The sequence below is a fragment of the Mustela erminea genome, chromosome 2 (genome assembly GCF_009829155.1).
Source record: "Mustela erminea isolate mMusErm1 chromosome 2, mMusErm1.Pri, whole genome shotgun sequence".
Classification (NCBI taxonomy): domain Eukaryota; kingdom Metazoa; phylum Chordata; class Mammalia; order Carnivora; family Mustelidae; genus Mustela; species Mustela erminea.
Window position 1 is genome coordinate 75,416,321 of NC_045615.1, and position 22,884 is coordinate 75,439,204.

The window sequence follows — 22,884 nt, forward strand, 5'->3', positions numbered from 1 at the left end:
CTACCCATATGTCCCATCTGATGGGAAATAAATACAAGTCAAAAGAAAGGGGACCACAGGAAGTCTGTTTGACCCAATGTATAATCTATTTGTTTGTCACCCTTTTCTATACCTTTGTCTTTTTCAATATTGTAGGGTATTTGCCTGAATAGTTAATAATATCAGTCAGGGATAAAGGCAGGTTTATAAATTGGGTGGAAAAGGGAAGGGATTCTACTTTGGGCTGCATATTTAGCAGCCTTGTCAGTCCTATTGTTCCCTGGACTTATAGTATGCCAATTTTAGGGTGTGTATTTTGGGGTGACATGCTCTGAACTCCTTCACTATACTGCCTGGATTTTCCCTCATGACTCCAATTCTAAATATTTTCTCCCTTGTCACATTACGAACCTTGGATTATTCAGAAAACACAGGTATGTATTAGTGGTTCTTTTAGTGTGATGTGAATGAAGATATGACTGTGTACCACTAAATCTTCATAAAACTTCTTCGAAGCTGTGATTACTCTATTTTATAGAATTTGAAAATGAGACACAAAAGGAGTACATAGTCTAAGGTTACTAAAAAAAATTATAAAGCTTAAAATTGATTCCAAATCCAGCATTTTTAATGCTGTTCTATAGATGCTCAACCTTGCTCTAATTTACCTCCAAATCTGTTACCCAATAATAGAGACAAAGACAGTATACTACCTTAAAGAAAAATATCATTGTCCTTTTGCTTTGTAGATTCTGGGAATGAGAAGACCATTGCCTGAAAATTAGCTAAACTGTGTGTTGTAGCCCAGATTATAGGCTGGTAGTAGATTGATGGTAAGCGACATGGAAGCTTTACAAAAATTAGTGGAGACAAGTAAACTATTGCCCATGCAAATGATGGACGTATTCTTCTCAGTGGCAAGGTTGAATCAATTGCTTCTATTTATTGAAAAGGATTGATAAAAATGACTGAAATTATTAGAAATAGCTTGAAATGGTTTTAAATTTGTCCTCGGATGGGGCACCTGGGTGGCTCAGTGGGTTGAAGCCTCTGCCTTTGGCTCAGGTCATGATCTCAGGGTCCTGGGATCAAGCCCCACATCGGGCTCTCTGCTCAGCAGGGAGCCTGCTTCCCCCACCTCTCTCTGCTTGCCTCTCTGCCTACTTGTGACCTCTGTCTGTCAAATAAATAAATAAAATCTTTAAAAAAAATAAATTTGTCCTTGGCAAAGAGTCACATACTCATCTGTGAGAGATGTTGGTACTAGAGTCTGACCTCTTGTGTCAGGTAGGTCTGTCACATTTGGGAGAGCAAATAATGCAAACAGGGAAGGGTCACTTGGACTAAATTCATTTGAAAGAGCCTGTCACCTTTTATGGCTTCACCCTTGTTAAAATTCCAGTAATTCTTGGTTATTCCACGTGACAGAAATGAATATGGAGTATGTGGTAGAATTTGCAATATCCTTAAATTAAAAATTTAATTTCAAAGAAAGTACTTTACTGAAATCCAGGTACACTGTTAGTGAGGTAGGAACTCAGCATTTTCCCCACCCCCTTAAACTTTTCTGCCTGATATGTCCAAGTGAAAAAGATGCACCAGAAACCATGAAATGAGTTATTATACTGCAACCATGATCCAGCACGTTCAAAATACTGTCAACACAGTTTATTTGACTGGAGCTAGTGTAGTGACGATAGGGTATGAGAATGCCTTAACAATCAGATCAAAGCTAGATATTTTTAGGAAGACATTCTAAACTTCTGAAGTTCAAGTGCATTCAGTTCTTAAGAGGGAGGTGATAAACTATGCTTTAACCTAAGGTGATAATACAGATTTCTTCAGGCAGCTGTCAAATTAATATGTCCACATAATAAATCATCCATGTCTAGGAATTCATCATTCTAGGAATTAAACTAATTTTATAGAGTAACCTCTCCAACAGTAAAAAAAACTTTGCTAATTTTCATCTGTAAACATGGTTTTTTCTTAAGTTATCCCTTTCTTATCTTCATTCCATTTTTGTCTACTTTCCAAATTGAATGAGCGTTCCAATAACCCTGTTGATTGGTACAGCAAGTTATTTCTCTGTCTTCTGGGAATTTTATCCATTTTTTTTTTTCTCTTCCATCATCATTGCTATACACTTCTATTATACTTTTCTCTGAGAATTGCATCATCATCATAGCTAATTGCTATTTGTTGCAGCTTCCCTTTTATCTTCATCTTGGCCTACATCAGCTGCCGTCCATGTATCCCACCATTAATCTACCTCCACCCTACTTAGCCAACCTCCTGTCCAGTAGACACCCTTTGTTCCAGCCAGATTGCTGTCTTCCGTCTTTTTCATGGAAACTGTTCTCTTCTTGGCCTTTGGGCTTTGGTGCCTGTTATTCTCATTAACCTGTAATGCTTCTCTACCCATCCTTTTTCAATTCAGATGTCAACTTCATAAAGTTTCCCTCTAGAATTCACATTGATCTCTCCATTCTCAGTATGTCTAACATACTAGCTGTGAAAACTTTGTGTTTGTCTCTATTTTGTATACCAAGTTTTCTTCTTGGGGAGAGGGTTATCTTCTCAAGATCAAGGCAGTGAAGTATTCCATACTTTTCTTCTTCTTCTTCTTTTTTTAAACCTTCCTCTGCATTAGTTACTACTCTCTGCATTGTGTAATAGCCACCTATGGATGAGGCTATCTCCTGGGCTGGTCATTTTTCAAAATTTTCTACCTTCAACTCAAAAAACAGCAGAATTTTCTTGAGATTGTCTGGCACATTGTCTTGTTTTATAGCACAATGTTATGTAAGTTTTTTCCCCTATTGGAGTACTAGGTATCCTTTAGAAGTGAAACTATACTTTTACCATCTTTGTAGCTTCCCCAGTCCCTCAAACAGTACCTTGAACACAGAAACAATAAAATATTTATTCAATTATATTTTGTTGTATTCTGCAACCATTATTACAATCCTGGTCAAAAAATACTTGTTGAATAACCTCTGGTGTAACTTACCTACTACTCTCAGTGGGGATACTTTCTGAGGTTTTTTGTTTTGTCTTGTTTTCAAGTACTAGTAATAGGTATGCACTAACCCATTCCCCTCTTTTGAATTTCTTGGCTTTAATTTAAATAAATACTCTTTGAATGCCTCCCCAGTGTCAGGCACCGTCTGAGGAGCCATAGGAGGTGGGGCAATAGTCATTCAATTCATTAGAGGCACTGACTGAGGACATTTAACAGAACAATGGGATATTCAAACACTCTGTCCCAGAGCCCGGAGAGGTTCTGCATTATGGTTTTGGTGTTAGGAAGGCTAAGCAGGGTTGGCTGTTGAACAAACTACCTACCCTCTTCTACCTACATACATGTGCACACTTCAATCATAAAAGCTCAGTTTTGTGTATTTAAATTTTAGGGTTTCTTAGAAGATTTCATTTCAAAATAAAGAAGGGATTCTGCTGCTTTTTAAAAGTTTAAAAACAACTTCAGTAGGGCCAGGCTTAAATTGGTAAGCATAGATGATAAGATGTTGACATCTACAATCTTGAAATCTCATTATGCTAATCAACTGAGTGACCAACCTGTTTTTGTTTTATTGAAAGGTGTTGGAAGGAACAGTCATTGAGGGTGAAGATTGACAGGTTAGTCAACACATGAAAAGTCTTCCCTCATAAAGTTATATAATAGGCATCCAAGAGTAGACATGATGACCTTAACATAGGCGTGAATAGAATAACAGTGTTAAGTAAATGGATGCAAAGGTGATAACTGCTATATGTAAAATGTTAACCAGATTAGACTTATTTTGTAAATATGAGAAATGTCAGCATATTAACAGCAGTTATCTCTGGAAGATGGGATCACAGATCATTTTATTCTTTGTGCTTTTTCCTGTTTTCCAAATTATCTCAGTACAAATGCATTAGAAGTTGGGAACACTGCATAAAAACTAATGATGTATTTTCTGGTGACTAATGCAACACAATAAAAAATAAATAAATAAAAAGAAGTTGGGAAGAAAGTTTTTTGAAAATAGTTAAGTTAAAAAAAAACCAAGAGATAGTCTATTTAACTGTCTCTCGCACATTTCATGGAGTTCTCTGACTCCTCAGGGGCTGGCATGAAATGAAAGAGCTGGATGCAGGGAATGAGGCTTCAAGCCCCTCCTGGAGAAGGTCAGCTTTTATGTTCATATCTATAAATATGCCCTGTTGGAAAACAGATTTACCTTTTTTCTACTCTGGTGAAAGCTGTGTCAAAAAGTCACCTTGGGAGACACATGTTCATGGTGGAGTAGGCTATGCCAGGCCTCAGGAAACATTGAAAAATAAGCAGAAATGATTTGAAGCAAGTTTGTCAGAACTCTGAAAAATAATCAAAGGTTTACAGCAACCAAGAAAATGCTGAATCAGGGGTGCCTGTGTGGCTCAGTGGGTTAAGCCTCTGCCTTCTGCTTGGGTCATGATCCCAGGGTCTTGGGATTGAGCCACGCATTGGGCTCTCTGCTCCCCAGGGAGCCTGCTTCCCACTCTCTCTCTGCCTGCTTCTCTGCCTGCTTGTGATCTCTGTCTGTCAAATAAATAAATAAAATCTTTAAAAAAAGAAAAGAAAATGCTGAATCAAAATATATGAAGAGGATAAAGACCGAATTAAAGGGAAGAATAGCCGGTTCTACAGTAATAGAAACTTCCATACCCTACTTTCATTAATGGGTAAAACATCTAGACAGAAGATCAGTAAGAAAATGCAGGTCTTGGAGCAGCTGGGTGACTCGGCCCGTTAAGCACCTGACTCTTGATTTCTGCTCAGGTGATGATCTTGGGATCATGAGATTGAGCCCCATGTCAGGCTCCTAGCTCAGAATGGAGTCTGCTTGAGATTGTCTCTCCTCTGCCCCAACCCCCACTGATTCTCTCTCTCTAAAATACATAAATAAAATCTTAAAAGAGAGAGAGAGAGAAAATCAGGGTCTTGAACAACACCATAAATCATCAGACCTAACAGACATATATGGGATATTCCATTCAACTGTACTACATCAGTTGGTGACCCAGGCAGAGTAAAATATTCTATTGACTTCAGAAAATGGGAAGAATGAGTTCATGAAGTTTTCAACATTGCCAAGTCACAGAGTAATCCTACACAAATTCCAGCTCAAAATAAGTGAGGAGGCTGTTGCTGGTTTAATAATGCTCATTCAGTTGCTTTATTCTGCCCTTCCTAAGCTAGAAGATTGGAGCCCTCACAGAATGTGCTAGTTAGGCCCTTTATATCAGAAATCCCAGAAATCCACTAAATGTAACTCCAGAGCTATTTTAATACTGTCTTGGGTCCGAGGATCCAAACCCAGGGCTCTTCCTCTACTGAATATCCTAAAAGACATACTTAGAATGGCACAGTCCCTCACTTCTTTCAAGTTGTTGCTCAAACATCACCTGCTCAGGTTATATCCTTGAATATCTCATTTAAAACTGTATCCCCAGGGCGCCTGGGTGGCTCAGTGGGTTAAAGCCTCTGCCATCGCTCGGGTGATGATCTCAGGGTCCTGGGATCAAGCCCCACATGGGGCTCTCTGCTCAGCAGGGAGCCTGCTTTCCTTCCTCTCTCTGCCTGCCTCTCTGCCTAATTGTGATCTCTGTCTGTCAAATAAATAAAATCTTAAAAAAAAAAATGAAAAAAAAAAACCTGTATCCCCAGTGTCACCCGAGGCAGCCCCCATCCTGCTTCCTGGGTTTATTTTCTCATCTAAGGTACCATATATTTATTTATGCCATCTAATGTACAATATATTTTACTTCTTGTATATTATCCATATCCCCTCCATGAAGACATAGATTTGTTTTGTTTTGTTTTTTTCACTGTTGTATCTCTAACAGCTAGATCAGCACCCAGATATAATAAATGTTCAATTAATATTTGCTGGATGATATTTTGGAAGAAAATTTACTTATAACCACATTAAGTTAAATTGAATCTGGACTCTAGAACACATAAGCTCTAGAACCAGACTGCTTGGGTTCAAATCCTGGTACAGCCACTTACTGGGTATTGACCTTAGCCAAGTTATATAACCACTCTCTACCTCAGTTTCCTCATCTGTAACATGAGGATAGTAATACTAGTTCTTATTGCACAGAGTTGTTCTGAGGATTAACATGAGCAGATACTCTTTTAAAAATATTATATTTATTTATTTGTGAGAGAGAGCACAAACAAGGGGAGTAGCAGGCAGAGGAAGAAGCAGGGTCTCTCCTGAGCAGGGAACTCAATTTGGGACTCTGTGACTCAATCTCAGGACCCTGGGATCATGATCTGAGCTGAAGGCAGATGCTTAATCAAGTGAGCCACTCAGGCATCCCAATGTTAACTGATTTTTATAAAGCACTTTGAACAATACCTAGCATATTATAAACATCATCATGTGTTAACTTGTAGTGGTAGTAAGAGCTGCATTGAATGCATCTGAATTAGTGCTGAGTTCTGTGCATAAAACATTTGTTTGTTTAGATTTTGCAGTTTCCTCTTTGTATTTTAGAGCAGATTTGGATTTTGAAGATTTTGTAGACCCTGGGAACTAGCCTTTTCATGTATTATTACAGATGAAAATAAGAATGAAAAGAATCTTGGATGGAAGTTAGGCATCTTGGAATTCCTGAAAGTCCATATAATCAGGCATTTTAGGAAAAAAGAGCCCAAAAGAAAATATAATTCAAGATATTATCTGTGCCTATGAGAGGCTACACTATTTCTCTGTAACAACTTCACTGTTGTTTGTATTTGCTCAGTGTCCATGTTCTACCTCTAAATTCTAACCTTTGAAGGTAGTGCTCTATGGAAATAAAATAGATTTGTCTTATTTACCACTAAAACTCATGTCACATCTGTTACATGGTAGGTGCTTAATTCATATTTGGTTAAAGAAATATGTACTCTTGGCCACCTGGGGTCCAAGGAAGCAATGGTGAACAAAGTTATACTTCTATCCACCAGAAGCAAGATTTTATTATTTCTGCCTCTAAGAACCTATGTTCATACCATTGTTTTCTATCCAGTTTTTTACTGGACTGCAGTCATGACCGCCTTTTGCCTCACAGCCTCTACTGTCTACGTTTTCCTCTGTGCCTTTGAACTTTATCCCATTATTACTAGCTGATGACTTTTTCTGTGTGTTGAGGTCAAATTTCTAAGGGAGAGACCCAAACTGGCTTAATTAAGTACTATTATTGGTCTTAGACAAAATTCTCATATTATAGGCAGCTCTCAAGTATTATAGATTGACTGCCCTTGGATCATCTGACCTAATTGATATGGCCAGAGTGGTGGAGGTCTGGTTCAGAATAAGGTTATCTGGGTATAAGGAATAGCTCGGGCCGATTCCCTCAGTACAGCCTCTGTGTATAGGTTCTCAGAGTACAGGATGGTGAAGGCTGGCTTGCTGAGGCCGAGGCTGTTCATCATGCCAACTATTCATTCAGTTACAATTACTAATGTTTACTATGATGTTAAAGGGGCATAGTGGGGAGATGTAATACTCAATCCTCGCTCCCCTAGACCTCCTAGACTAGTGGAAACAGTCAAGCAAATTGAATACAGAATAATGGTATGATACTGGTGAGCACATTGTGCTGTGGGACCACAAATGAACCACCAGTGGGAACTGGGAATGTGAAGTAAGCGCCATCTGCACTCAGGTTTTTCTGTTCTAAGGATATGTTGACGAGAAGTCCTGTATCACATTTATGTCCTTTAATAACCCTTGTTATCTTGATATCTTGTATACAAATTTTTCTAAAGCAAAACTAAGAAATGGCATTAAGCATATACTCTTTCTGGGGCACCTGAGTGGCTCAGTGGGTTAAAGCCTCTGCCTTTGGCTCAGGTCATGATCCCAGGGTCCTGGGATGGAGCCCCGCATTGGGCTCTCTGCTCACAGGGAGCCCACTTCCTCTTTGCTCTCTGCCTGCTTCTCTGCCTACTTGTGATCTCTGCCTTTCAAATAAATAGATAAAATCTTAAAAAAAAAAAAAAGCATATAGTTTTTCACGTAAAGGACTTTTTCTTTTTAATTTTATTTAGCAATCTCTGCACCCAACATGAGGCTCAAACTCAAGGGTTACATACTCTTCCTGCTGAGCCAGCTAGGTGCCCTGGACTTGTTTTTTTGTTTGTTTGTTTTGTTTTCAAGATTTTATTTATTTATTTGACAGAGAGAGAGAGATCACAAGTAGGCAGAACAGCAGGCAGAGAGAGGGGGAAGCAGGCTCTCTGCAGGGTTTGATCCCAGGATCCTGAGATCATGACCTGAGCCAAAGGCAGAGTCTTAACACACTGAGCCACCCAGGACTTCTGTTTTTGAGTGAAGCAACAGTCTTTGGCTCTCAGATATTTTCCCTGGGAGTGTAGTGAGTGTATCAGAATTGTTTGAAAGTATCCAGTTATAGCCCAGTAATCTAAGAGATGTGTTCATAAACTGGGCTGGGATCTGGGGAGAACTTCCTCATCCTCCTCCTGATTTCAGATTTCTGTTATTTTTCTCCCTTCATAGCAGTTCTAGCCAGTAATTACTGGACAGGTATTTAAATTCCCTCTTTTTTTTTTTTTGTAATTTGAGTATAATTGACATACAATGCTACATTAGTTTCAGGTATACAACTTAGTGATTTGACAAGTTTATACATTAGGCTAAATTCCCTCTTTTCTTTCTGGTAATCTAGGTACTGTACAAGCGAGGGCTTGTGGTAACCCTTCATTGTGATAGAGTTCTCAGTAGGGGTAGATATTCTATGACGATATGCCCCCTGGAACACTATTCTTTTTTGGTGAATATTAATTTTCTCCATGTCCCCTAACTTTCTTCATCTTCTGCCACTGCCTTACTTTCTCTTTGTTTCCCAGTGAATTCTCCAGTAATGTCTGCTTCACCTGATAGCCTGAAGGTGGGTCATTGGAACTGAAGGTCATAGATATCTGTGGTATCACAGATAGATGCCTATCTATCACAGATAGATAAGGTGATATGACCTTATACATTAGCATACACTGAATATAAAAGTACAAATCTACTCCTACTTGACCAGTTTTAAAGATGATGATGATATTCTGGCATTCAGACCTAAGATGAACCTGAGAATTGAATTCATTCGATGAAGTTCTTAATGACCTGGATATCTGTACTAATAGCGTTCATCATTGAATGTTTGATTTCGGGCACATAGTTTCTTCTTTAAAAATTGTTCTTTTTTTTTTTTTTTTTTTTGTTAAACCAAGAAAAGCAGTTATAAGGGATTGTTCAGGGGAATAGAAAAGGTCCGTCTTTTTAATACTTTAGTTTGGAAGTTAGAACTGTGGAAGCACTTAATAATTATTGTTTTTAGCTGCAAAATATGTTCACTCAAACCATCCTGGGTCACCCTTTGGACATTGAAATGCAAAGACTCTGCATTGGAAGTCTTTGAAAGAGTTCACATCATTGACCAGTAGATGGCAGTCTTATACTATATTCAGAGAAAGCAAGCAGCAGAAGGTAAAGAAACCTTTCAGAAATTGTTTGAAGTATCCATTCACAGTGCCCTTCCTCCCTTACTGATTCCCCCCAAATTACCTCCCACTTACTTTCTACCCCAGACAACTATCTTACCCATCCAATCACCTCTTTTTAGGTTCCCAGGGATCTCTTGCAGACCGTCTCTATTTGCTCACAAGAAGTATCTTTCACATTTATTCATAATCAGCTGACAGGAACAGGGCCAGCTACATAATTTGCAGGGCCCAGTGTAAAATGAAAATGTGGGCTTCTTGTTCAAAATCTATTGAGATTTTTAAGACAGTAACAGCAGCACGTTAAATCAAACACAAAGGCCCTTCTGAGCCCATACAGGGTGTACGTGCAGGAAGCCAGCTATGCTTTCATGAACTTAAAAGATCTCTTTCTCTGCCCACTCCTCCCTCTGTTATTTCAGTGCTGTCCTGTGACACACACCAAAGGGCTAGTCAAAGGAAGAATCACTGAATGTTATTCAGGCATCATAAAATTTTCTTTCTTTCTTCTTCTTTTTTTTTTTTTTAAGTAGGCTCCACGCGCAGCATGGAGCCCAGTGCTAGGCTTGAAATCACAACCCTGAGATCAAGACCTGAGCTGAGATCAAGAGTCACATGCTTAACCAACTGAGCCACCCAGGCACCCCCAGACATCATAGAGTCTTAGTACTGTGAGAGAATTAGAGATCATCTAGTCCAATTGCTTTATTTTAAAGATGACTAAACTAGGACACCTGGCTGGCTCAGTTAGAAGATCATATGACTCTTGATCTTGGGGTCATGAGTTCAAGCCCCACATTGGGCATAGAGCCTACTTTAAAAAAAAAAAAAAAGAAAGAAAAGATTGAACTCAATTCTGAAAAGACGAAGTGGCTCACCCAAAGTCCCCAACTAGCTGTATCACAGACTGGAGCAGAACTAAGGGTTCTCACCGGCTAGGCCAACGCTCACTCTACCATATAGGCTTGGTGAGTGGTATCTCGCGAGAAGAGTTGTCCTGTCCGTTCAATCTACCAAAGATTATTTTGTTCTGTTTTCTGTCCAAGAGAAGGGTACAGGTTCCTATTACTTAGATTTATTGAATACCAGCTATATTCTAAGCACCATGTTAAATATTTTATATATTATGACTCAATTTAAAACAATCGCAGAAATCAGTGAGTTAAAGCCTCTGCGTTCGGCTCGGGTCATGGTCCCGGGGTCCTGGGGTCCTGGGATCGAGCCCCACATCAGGCTCCCTGCTCAGCGGGGAGCCTGCTTCCCCCTCTCTCTCTACCTGCCTCTCTGCCTACTTGTGATTTCTGACTGTCAAATAAATAAATAAAATCTTTAAAAAAAAAACAATCGCAGAAATTCATTACAATTTTCCTCATTTTTCAAGTTAAGAAAAAATTGAGGCTCAGAATTTGACTTCTAATAAGTAGGAAGACAAGAGTTTAAGCAGGTCTATAGGATTCCAAAACCCATTCTCTTTTTACCACATCATTCCTCAGTTCTAGGAATGCTGAGTCAGCCTGTAGTTCCCGACCCTTGCTCCTATTTTTGGTCAGCTTAGATGATCTTGGAACTCTTTCTAGACTTTCTTTCTTTTTTTTTTTTTTTTTTAAAGATTTTATTTATTTATTTATTTGACAGAGAGATAGTAAGAGAGGGAACACCAGCAGGGGAAGAGGAAGAGGGAGAAGCAGGATTCCCACTGAGCAGGATGCCTGTCTTGATCCTAGGACACTGGGATCATGATCTGAGCCAAAGGCAGGTGCTTAATTAACCAACTGAGCTACGAAGGCGCCGCTCTTTCTAGACTTTCTGTGTTCTTCAACCTTACGTCTGAATACTGCCTCAGGGCCTTTGCTCCAGGGTGTTCCCTCCATTTGGGATTATGCTCCTGGACAATCCATGAAAACAGGAATGCATGCCAGCTAAATAGGGGACCTGATCATGAGCAACTGTAAAGAGATGGGCTTTTCCTCTGAATGAAATGGGAAACACTGCAGGGTTTTGTCAGAGTGGTATGATCCGACTTAAATTTTTACAGGATGCTTCTGGCTGCCATGTTGAAAAGAGACTAAGGGGGTAAGGAAGGAAAGGTAGAAGTTGGGAGGGTCTTTCAGGGAGTTATATTAATCCTGGGGAAAGATAATGGTGATTCCAATCAAGGTGATAGCAGTGCAAGTGATAGGAAAGGCTTGGCTTCTGGAGTTATACATGTATTTAAGTATAATATTTTTAATTTTTGTGTTACAGAAAGTTTCAAATATATGAATGTAGGGAGAAAATTATAATGAATTCCCATGTTCCTACTAGGCACCCAGTGGAACTGTCTTGTGTTAGGTAGTTTCCAATAGCTGTAACAACTGTGAACTTGTAAACAATCTTGTTGGACAAGAGTACACCTCCCCTCCCCGGTCTCCCCAATCCTAGACTGGGGAAGAAGCAATTTGAAGCAAATCCCAGACACCATATTTCATGTGTAAATATTTCAGCTTTTACTACTCTAACCACTTCTGATTGCCCTTTGTGCTTTCTGCTTGATCGTTCTTTGGCATACTTATGACTTTTTATTTACCGTCTGCCCTCTTTAAACCTTTCTCATTCCTACCCGTTACAAATTTTGTATTCTCAAATTGAGACTCCCTAAAGAAAGTTTTTTTCTTTTATTTAATGTAAGCTCTATGCCTAACATGGGGTTTGAACTCACAACCCCAAGAGTTGCACGCACTACTGACTGAGCCAGCCAGGCGCCCCAAGAGAGGTTCTTCTAAAGGTTCAGTTTGTTGTATCATTCCCTCTACACAGAGGTTATAAACTGGCCAAATTATGAGAGATTGGCTGTTCTTGAGTCTGGCTCCCTCTCTTGGTCAGTCAAGTTGGCATAATATTAAGGTCAGTTTTTCAAAGAGGGGTAACAGCAATGGCACCCCATTAGCAAATGATAGGCAGATCTCTAATACTAATAAATAGTGGAAATGTAATACTAGAAAGGATATAAAGCGTGAAAAAATGTGAGTCTGCACTAAAGCTAGAAATTGGTAAGTACCTAACCACTTACTTGCCATTATTTTACTGTCTGACTTGACTCATTTAGAGTGCTATTCCTGGGTGCCACTGAGGAGTTAAGGGGTGTTTTTTTCTGAAGGTGTTTTTGTTTATAACAGGCTGAGTAATAGTGAAGATCATAATGTACTGGATTGAAAGTCAAAAGGTACATTTGATTTCTGTGTTCATTATGGACTCTGTACATTAGACAAGCTAATAAACTCCTTTGTGCTTTAGCTTTTCTACTTTCAAATGAGATTAATACTTGCCCTTTTCTATTTCACATACATTGACAAGTAAGATTAGAGAGATAAAATGAACATTTATTTTTTTAAAAAGTGAAAATCTAAGTAATTGCTATTTTCTGTGTGAAGTTTTTTTTTTTTTTTTTTTAAGATTTTATTTATTCATTTGACAGAGATCACAAGTAGGCAGAGAGGCAGGCAGAGAGAGAGGGGAAAGCAGGCTCCCTGCTGAGCAGAGAGCTTGACATGGGGCTCCATCCTAGGACCCCGAGGTCATGACCTGAGCTGAAGGCAGAGGCTTAACCCACTGAGCCACCCTGGCGCCCCCATGTGAAGTTTTTAATGCAGTTATAAAACAGTGGGTTTCAGTTCTAACATTTGCAAAAGATTACATATTCTCTAATCTATTTCTTGTAATCATGTGCTCAAATGTTCTTCTTCCCACACTGTATCTGCCATATGTATGTACCACTTAAAACAGTGCCTGATATTTGGTAAGAACTATATAAATGTTAGCTGTTACCTTCATCGGTATGAAAAAAAATTAGTCAGAACAAGAATTCATAGAGTTAAATGCCAAAAAAGTTGACTCCCCTCTCTACTGTGTAATACCCACCTTCTTAAAATGTAATTGCTTGAGGTATATAACATAGTACACCATATAAGAATATGAAGAAAATAAGACCTAGCTGATTGTCAGAATCAATGTTTATGGAAAAAAAAAAAAAAAGGAAGGAGGTGGTAGCTGAAGGTGACACTTTTGGTATCTGATAGCCCTTTGTTCTCAAAGACCCCAAGATCTACTTAGGAGCTTTCTAAAATCTCTGGTTCCATTTGCAGAGATTCTATCTAGTAGGTTAACAGTGGAGATCAAGAAAGAAAAAAAAAAAAAAAAGTTTCTCTGGTGATCTTGATTCTCTGCCAGGTCTGGGAATCATTAGTGTAGAAAAATATAATAGAATTCTTTAACATAGTACATCATGTATTTCTTACATTTATTTGAAGTGGTATTTATAGGGAAATATATGTATCTACACTCAGGGAAGGGGACTAGGAAGATATCTATCAAAATCAGAATAGTGATCTCTGGATTGTAGGTTTATGGAAATATTTATTTTGTAATTGCTTTTCTTATTTCTGAGTTCTGGTTGAGCATATGTTATTTTTATCATAATAGATGTTTCTAATGAAAATATTTACAACCAGTGCAAGATTTTTTTTATTGAAGTATAATTGGCATACAGTATCCTATTAGTTTAAGGTGTATATTATAGTGATTCTGTATTTTTTATACATTATGAAATGATCCCCATAGTAAGTCTAGATTCTGTCACCATACAAAGTTCATACAGTATTATTGACTATATTCTGGTTTTATATGTTACATTCTTTTTTTTTTTTAAAGATTTTATTTATTTATCAGAGAGAGAGGGAGAGAGCGAACACAGGCAGACAGAATGGCAGGCAGAGGCAGAGGGAGAAGCAGGCTCCCTGCAGAGCAAGGAGCCCGATGTGGGACTTGATCCCAGGACGCTGGGATCATGACCTGAGCCGAAGGCAGCTGCTTAACCAACTGAGCCACCCAGGCGTCCTATATGTTACATTCTTATGACATTTATTTTATAGCTGAAAGTTTGTCCCTGTTAATTCCCTTTACCTATTTTGCCCAAACCTCAACACCTCCCCACTCTGGTAATCAACAGTTTATTTCCTGTATTTATGATTGTTTCTGTTTGTTTTATTTCTTAGATTCCATATGTAAGTTAAATCGTATGGCATTTGTTTTCCTCTGACTTATTTCATTTAGCATAATACCCTCTACGTCCATCCATGTCACAAATTACAAGATTTCATTCTTTTTATGGCTGAGTAATACTCCAGTTTGTGTGTGTGTACCACATCTTATTTATCCATTTGTCTATTGATAGGTTGTTTTCATGTCTTGGTTTACTGTAAATAAAGCATAGTAGTGAACATGGAGGTGTATATATCCCTTAAAATTGGTGTTTTTGTTTTCTCTGGGTAAATATCAGGAAGTGGAATTGCTGAATCATACGGTAGTTCTATTTTTAATTTTTGAGGGGAACCTCTATGCTCTTTCCATAGCAGCTGTACCAATTTACATTCCCACCTACAGTATATGGGGGTTCCCTTTTCTCTACATCCTTGCTAACACTTATCTTTTGTCTTTTTAATAATAACCAATCTGACAGGTAAGAGGTAAAATTGTGGTTTGGATTTGCAGTTCCCTGATTTGCATTTTCCTGATGTTGAGCATCTTTCCATGTGCCTGTTGTCTGTAAGTCTTCCTCTGAAAAACCTCTATTCAGTTTCCCTGACCAGTTTTAAATCAGGTTGTTTGGGCTTTTTAAAAACTTTATATTAAGTTGTATAAACTATGTTTATTTTGAATATTAACCCCTTATCAGATGTATGATTTAGAGTTATTTTCTCTCATTCATTAGGTTGTCTTTTCATTTTGTTGTTGGTTTCCTTCTCTGTGCAAAAGCTTTTTACTTTGATATAATCCCATTTATTTATTTTATTTTTGTTGCTTTTGCCTAAGGAGACTCGTCCAAAAAATATTGCTAAGACCAACGTCAGGTGGTTTACAGCATATGTTTTCTTCTAGGAGTTTTATGGTTTTAGGCCTCGCATTCAAGTCTTCAGTACATGATGTGAGATAGTGGTCCAGTTTCACTCTTTTGCATGTGGCTGTCCAGTTTTCCCAACAGCATTTATTGAAGAGATTGTCTTTTCCCCATCGTATGTTCTTGCCTACTTTGTCATAGATTAGTTGACCATATAAGCATAGGTTTACTTCTGGACTCTCTAGTCTATTCTATTAATCTATGTGTCTCTGGTTTTGGTAGTACCGAACTGTTTTGATTACTATAGCTTTGTAGTATAGTTTGAAGTCTGGAAGAATAATACCTCTAGCTGTGTTCTCCTTTCTCAAGATTGCTTTGGCTATTTGGGGTCTTTGTCAGTTTCAAATAAACTGTAGGATTTTTTTGTTTTAGTTCTATGAAAAATGCCCTGCTATTTCTATGGGGATTGCTTTGAATCTGTAAATTTCTTTGTGTAGTATGGACATTTAAACAATATTAATTCTTCCAATCTATGAGCACTGTGTATCTTTCCATTTGTTTTTGTCAGCTTCAATTTCTTTCATCAGTGTCTTATAGTTTTCAGAGTACAGGTCTTTCACCTATTTGGTTAAATTTATTCCTAGGTATTGTATTCTTTTGATGCAGTTGGAAATGGATTGTTTATATCCCTTTCTGATAAGTTGTAAGTGTATAGAAGTGCAACAGATTTCTGGATATTAATTTTGTATCCTGCAACTGATTTCTGTGTATTAATTTTGTATCCTGAATTAATTTATTAGCTCCAACTGTGTCTAGGATTTTCTGTATACAGATTATATATATAAAATATATATAATATAATATAATATATAATATAATTATAATAATATAATGTAATATATATAATATTTACATATTATATATATTATATATATATAATCTGTATACAGAAAATATACTGTTATCTGTAAACAGTGACAGTTTTACTTTTTCCTTTCCAATTTAGATGCCTTTTATTTCTTTTTCTGGCCTAATTGGTGTAGCTAGGATTTTCAATATTATGTTGTATAAAAGTGGCAAGAGGAAGACTCCTTGTCTTATTCCTGATCTTAGAGAAAAAGCTTTCAGCTTTTCTCTGTTGAATGTAATGTTATGTGTTTGTCCTATGTGGCCTTTATCTTGTTGAGATACATTTCTTCTATACCCACTTGAAGAGTTTTTATCATAAATGGATCCTGAATTTTGTCAAATGTTTTTTCTGAATTAATTAAGATGATCATGTGATTTTTATCCTTTGTTTTATTACAGTGGTATATCATGTTGATCGATTTAAAGAAGTTGAACCATCCTTGTATCCCTGGATTAAATCCCTTGATTGTTTTCATGTGTAAAGGTGTATGTGTAAAGGTATTTCATGTGTAAAGGTATATGATCCTTTAAACATATTTTTAAATTTATTTTGCTGTTATTTTGTTGAGGATTTTTGTATATGTGTCCTTTAAGGAATCTATGCTTTTAATTTTCTTGTGTCTGATTCTGGTATTGGGTAATGCTACCTTTGTAAAATGAGTTTGGAAGCATTCCTTCCTCTTCAGTTTTTTTTTTTTTTTTGGAATAATTTGAGAAGGAAAGGTACTAACTCTTTTTAAATGTTTGGTAGAACTTACCTGTAACAACATCTGGTTCTGGACTTTTGTTTGCTGGGAATTTTTAAATTACTCATTCAATTTCATTACTTGTAATCAGTCTACTTGAGTTTTCTGTGTCTTTATGATTTGGTCTTGCAAGGTTGTATATTTCAAGGAATTTATTCATTTTTTCTTTAGGTTTCCATTTTGTTGGTATAATTGTTCGTTGTAGTCTCTTGTGATCCTTTATATTTCTGTGGTGTCAGTTGTGACTTCTCTTTCATTTCTGATTTTATTTGGGTCCTCTGTCTTTTCTGGATGACACTGGCTAGAGATTTATTGATTCTGTTCATCTTTTCAAGGAACCAACTTTCAGTTTCATTGATCTTTTCTTTTCTTTTTTTTTGTGTCAATTTCTCTATGTCTGTTAATATTAGCTTTATATATTTAGGTACTCCTATACTGGATACATTAATATCTATAAATTAATTGATTCTTAGATTGCCCTCTTTATCATTATGTAATGTCCTTCTTAGTCTTTTGTGATAGTCATTGCTTTAAAGTCTATTTTATCTCTGGGGCACCTGGGTGGCTCAGTCAGTTAAGCATCCATCTTTAGCTCTGGTCATGGTCCTGGAATCCTGAGGACAAGCTCCACATTGGGCTCCCTGCTCAGCGAGGAGTCTGCTTCTCCTTCTCCTTCTGCCCCTCCCTGTGCTACTTCTGTCACTCTCTCTCTTACTCAATCTGTCTCTCAAAATAAATAAATAAAATATTTTTAAAAATGAAGTCTATTTTATTTAATATGACTATTGCTACTCTTTCTTTTCATTCCATTTACATGGAATATCTGTTTCCATCTCTTCACTTTCAGCCTATGTATGTCTTAGATCTGAAGTGAGTCTCTTGTAGACATCATATTGATGGTCTTCTATTTTTATCCATTCAGCCAACTTGTGTTTTTTTTTATTGGAACATTTAGTCCATTTAAATTTAAAGTGATTATTGATAAGTATGTACTTATTGCCATTTTGTTTATTGTTTTCTGGTTATTTTTTTAGTTCTTCTCTGTTTACTTCTTCCTCTCTTTATCTTCTCCCCTATAGTTTGATGGTTCTCTTTAATGTTATGTTCGGGTCTTTTCTCTTTATTTTTTGTGTCTCTGTTATAGGTTTTAGGTTTGTGGTTACCATGAGGTTTATCTCTGTTCATCTATTTATATAACAGTTTATTTTAAGTTGATAATCACTTAAGTTTGAATGAATCTAAAAGCACTACATTTTGTACCTCTTCCCATGTTTTGTGTTTTTCACATCATATTTTATATCCTTTTATTTGTTATATTTTTAAACTAATTAAGTGGTTATGGTTATTTTTAGTATTTTTGGTTTTTAACCTTCATACTGGCTTCTAAGTGACAGCTCTACTGCCTTGACTACATATTTGCTTTACTAGTGAGATCTTTTCTTTTATATATTTTCTTATTTCTAATTACAGCTTTTTCTTTTCCAATTAATGATTCTTTAACAGTTCTTGTAAGGCTGGTTTAGTGGTGATGACCTCTGTTAGTTTTCACTTGTTTGGAAACTCTTTCTCTCCCCTTTAATTTTGAATGATACCCTTGTATCTTTGTAAGGTAGGGTAGGGTATTCTTGTAGGGTAGAGTATTCTTGGTTGTAAGTTTTTCCCTTTTAGTGCTTTAAATATATCCTGCCACTCTCTTTTGGCCTGCAAAGTTTCTGCTGAAAAATCACAACCCATATAAGATTTTAAAGACCCTCATGCAAGCTGTCTTTTTAGTTTACCAAATGTGGAAAAAAAAACCCCAAACCTATATAGTCTATCATTGTATATGTCACATAGCTTTTTCCTTTCTTTCTTTTATTTTTTTAAAAGATTTTATTTGTTTTATTTGACAGACAGAGATCACAAGTATGCAGAGAGGCAGGCAGAGAGAGAGAGGGAAGCAGGCTCCCTGTTGAGCAGAGATCCCGATGTGGGGCTCCATCCCAGGACCCTGAGATCATGACCCGAGCCAAAGGCAGAGGCTTTAACCCACTGAGCCACCAAGGCACCCCTTTCTTTCTTTCTTTCTTTCTTTTTTTTTTTTTTTGAAAGGATGAAGCTACTTCTAAAGCATTGTGGAAGCAAAGTTTATTTATCTGTGTTAAAAAAAGTCACCAATTCTTTTAGAACACCAATACAGCAATAAATGTACATCTTAGGGAATGTAAAACAATTGAATCCTAATTAGCTTTTACTTGTTTTGCCTTGGTAAGATTAGAAATGTGAGTCACTGGTTATGTTTACAAAAGGACTAATCAGGAGAGAAAAACGGTTTTAGTACAATATAGATTTTCCATTCATTTTGTGTTCTGAGCTGTGCTCCAAAAACAAAGCTCATTCCTTTTTGAAGATCCTCTTGGCTTCTACTCCTTCATATGTGTAAGTCTGAAAGGTGTTAACAAACATAGAAGAATTTGCCATTAAGATTTAACGCTCCGTTAAGAAAAATATTAGTATTGTTATAGCTTTGAAATGATTATATTTTTTTCTTAATCTTGATAGCAACATTTTATACAGATAGAAGATATACCCACTTAAAAACACATTTTTTGATTTTTAGTCACTTACACTTTTAGTTAAAATAAGTAAGATTTATGAAAAAAGTAATAGTTTATTTGTTGAATATCTAACTCAGCAATCACAAATATAAAATTATTATTATATAATTATTTTTCTCTTTAGGAAACAGCTATGATCTTTTTACCACTCACCTGAACCAGTTCACCACCTATAATTTCTCGGACAGCATTCAGTGCATTTCCATTGTCTGTCCGTTTGAATTTTCCAACAAGTTTATTTCCCTCTAGGTTCCAAGTACCCTATAAATGTAAAATAATAATAATAAGTAATAATAATAATAACAAATAGCTTTTTTTAGGATCTCACATATATCATGCACTGTTCTGAGTTTTATAGGTCTACTTCTTCAATCTTCACAATGAGATTATGAAGTAGATATTACTGTCTTCATTTTATGGTTGAGAAAACTGAGTCACAATAATTCACCTAAAGCCATAAAGCCAGGATTGAACTTAGCTTTGGGGGCTCTAGAGTATATGCTGGTAACCCTTTTGCTTATCTTACTCAATTTCTTCCAAATGCTAAATTTTAAGGTAGATGAGCAATGCTTCCCTTTTCTAAATCTTTCATGTTAAAAAAAGTATCCTAAATTTAGTCATGGTTCAAGTTAGTTTCATGAAGAGCCTAACACCCCTGTGTATGTTGTAATTTTATAATTGTTATAATAATTTTAAAATGACCATTAGGATGCCTGGATGGTTCAGCTGAAGGAGCATGCAGCTTTTTGATTTTGTGTTGTAGGTTCAAGCCCCATGTTGGGTGTAGAGATTGCTTACAAATAAAAATTTTAAATAAATAAATAAATAAATAAATAAATGGTCATAATTGATAAAATATTTGACAGTTTGTCATTACAAATATATAATTTAACTGAAAAATGCTAAGGACAAAACAGATTTTAAAAAATCAGTTGAAAAATATGACTACCTAAATTTTTTTATCTTAAACATTAAAAGGTATATTCCCAATGACCTACAATGTAGCATGCATCAGACTTTTCCATTTGGTCACTCATTCATTAACTAATTTATTCATTTATTTTATTATTTCAGTGTATTTATTGAATGACTATTATGTTTAAGTTAGATAAATCTAAAAGCTTTTGCTGCTACCAGGTATGTAAAGTTGCAAATACTGAGCTTTAGTTTTCTTTATGAATAATGGGTCTATACTTAATCATCCAGAGGATGTTCCTCTAATTCCTATTGATCAATTCAGATTATTTACAGATGTATGAAAATAAAAACATTAGATTTAAATATCCTGCCAATTTGTGTGATGTATATTGTGGATAAACTCTATTGGCTGCTTCAGTAAAATGAAGGAGGCTTAACATTAAACCATTCAGTGACAGAGAACAGATTATTTTAGTATTGTGTAGAAAAATCAAAATGCATTGCTTATAAAAAGTGTCTTACACTGAGTTCAGTTCCATCTGCTAGGCTGTAATTAAAAGTGACACCAAGCTCAAAAACAATCTCAATGGTACGAAAAGCGCTCGCTTCTTTGACGGTGAATTTATTTCCCTCTTGTGTAATAGTAAGTTTCAAATTGTCATGAGCTGCAAGCTTCCTTTTCACCATATTAATACCTGCAAAGCAAAAGATTTTGGAGAAAATAAAGTCAAAATGCCATAGAAAGCATTTATTTCAGTACGTTCTGTTATATTTATTTGTTTCTGTACATTTCGATGGTAGGAAGGAAAACCTGATAGCATTGCCTTTGCACAAGAGCATTCAGATTGCCTCCTACAGAAAAAATACAAGCTCAATCAGATCAAGAGTAATGTTTCAAGCTATTTTTCCAAAACTTGTGAAAAATTAAATGAAAAACAGAATTGTAGAATCTTAGAACAAGTAATTTTAACATAATTATCAAGCTCTTTGCTTCGGTGTTAAGTAAACTAAATTCCAGAAATGTCAAACAAAGGATTAAATATATTAATATATTTGTAAGGAACTTATAAACATAAACTTTTTGACTTTCCATAATAGCTTTAAAATTTAGAACCATAATTCTCTTTGCTTTTTGTGGCATTTCCATCACAAAAATGAGAAAATTGGCAAATATTGCAGTCAAATTCATTATTGTAAGAATGTGCAAATCCCATAAATTTCAACATGAAATTCTGGAACTTTAAGACATAATGATGCAAATTTTGTTTTTGGGGAATGACTCCAATTTGTTTGCACATCTCGGGCAGTGCATGAGCTGCCAGAGTATTGAAATAGATATTAAATTTATTAAATTAAAACCCACATAGAAACCACATGGAATCATGAGATTATTCCCAAAATTTTATGTCAGAGGAAATGAGAATTAAGTCTTATTTAGAGCTGGGAATCATGATAGAATTTTTTTCCCCATTACTTTACTATATGATCTTTGTTTTTCCATCCCCTAGAATTCAACGTTTTAAAGTTTTGACATTTTCATTATGCACTGCCCTTTTTTACTCTCTAAACCAAAAAAATTAAGTTTTCAGTGACATAGACCCAAGCAGCAGTTGAAGAGTGGATGAATCATACCTGGATCTTTTTTTGTTTCAGAGAACTCAAAGAATTTTTCTCCCACTAATGAAACTGTAGTTTTCCTAATAGAAGAAGTGAGAGTATTGTTTTCCCTACTTTGAGCCTCGCACATTCTGGATCCTCACCACCAGAACAGGAATCATTCCCTATACCCTGAGGTTTAGAAGGAATTAGAAAGAAAAATGTCTGTGAAGAACAAAATAACAAGCCACTGAAGAATTAAGCCCTTACCCATTTTTTCCATGAACTTGTCATAGTTCTCATTCCGGTCTATCTTCCAAGTACCGTCAAAAGCCATGATCTCCAGTTGAGTCAGCCTCTAAGCGATCAGAGATCCAGGTCTGTCCTTAGGACACAATTTATCCTACTTCTTATCTTAGAACTAACTTCATACTGTGATGTGGAAGTTTAAAGTTTAAAAGGTCACTTAACTACACTAATGCCCAACAATTGTAGTTTATCTTTCTATAAATTTCTTAGATCCTCTCCTGAAATTCAACTGAATTACAGTTGACCCTTGAACAACATGGATTTGAATTGCACGAATCCAATTATATATGGATTTTTAAAATAAATACAGTACAATATTCTAAATGCATTTACTCTCCCTTGTTTTTTAAATATTTTCTTTAGCTTTAGTGTAAGAATACACTATGTAATACATATGACATACAAAATATATATTAATTG

The 22,884-nt window shown here is 36.2% G+C and overlaps 1 protein-coding gene and 1 long non-coding RNA gene across 4 annotated transcripts in view; one reads left to right on the forward strand and one right to left on the reverse strand.

Annotated features, from left to right (window-relative positions):
• Positions 1-22,884, forward strand: part of LOC116584649 — a 47,367-nt gene that overhangs the window by 4,763 nt on the left and 19,720 nt on the right. The gene's annotated exons all lie outside the window — the stretch shown is intronic.
• FABP2 (fatty acid binding protein 2) overlaps positions 19,157-22,884 on the reverse strand; it is a 34,987-nt gene continuing 31,259 nt past the window's right edge. Inside the window, exons 2-5 of one of the 3 annotated variants that reach the window (XM_032333302.1) lie at positions 22,426-22,513; positions 21,082-21,254; positions 19,795-19,902; positions 19,157-19,468 (exon numbers count right to left, since the gene is read on the reverse strand). In XM_032333302.1, coding sequence (XP_032189193.1) covers positions 19,418-19,468; positions 19,795-19,902; positions 21,082-21,254; positions 22,426-22,492 — 399 coding nt within the window. In that variant the 5' untranslated portion in view covers positions 22,493-22,513 and the 3' untranslated portion in view covers positions 19,157-19,417. Of the gene's footprint in view, positions 19,469-19,794; positions 19,903-21,081; positions 21,255-22,191; positions 22,332-22,425; positions 22,514-22,884 lie in introns of those variants that run through there. The other 2 variants (XM_032333301.1, XM_032333303.1) reach the window with 2 other exon arrangements.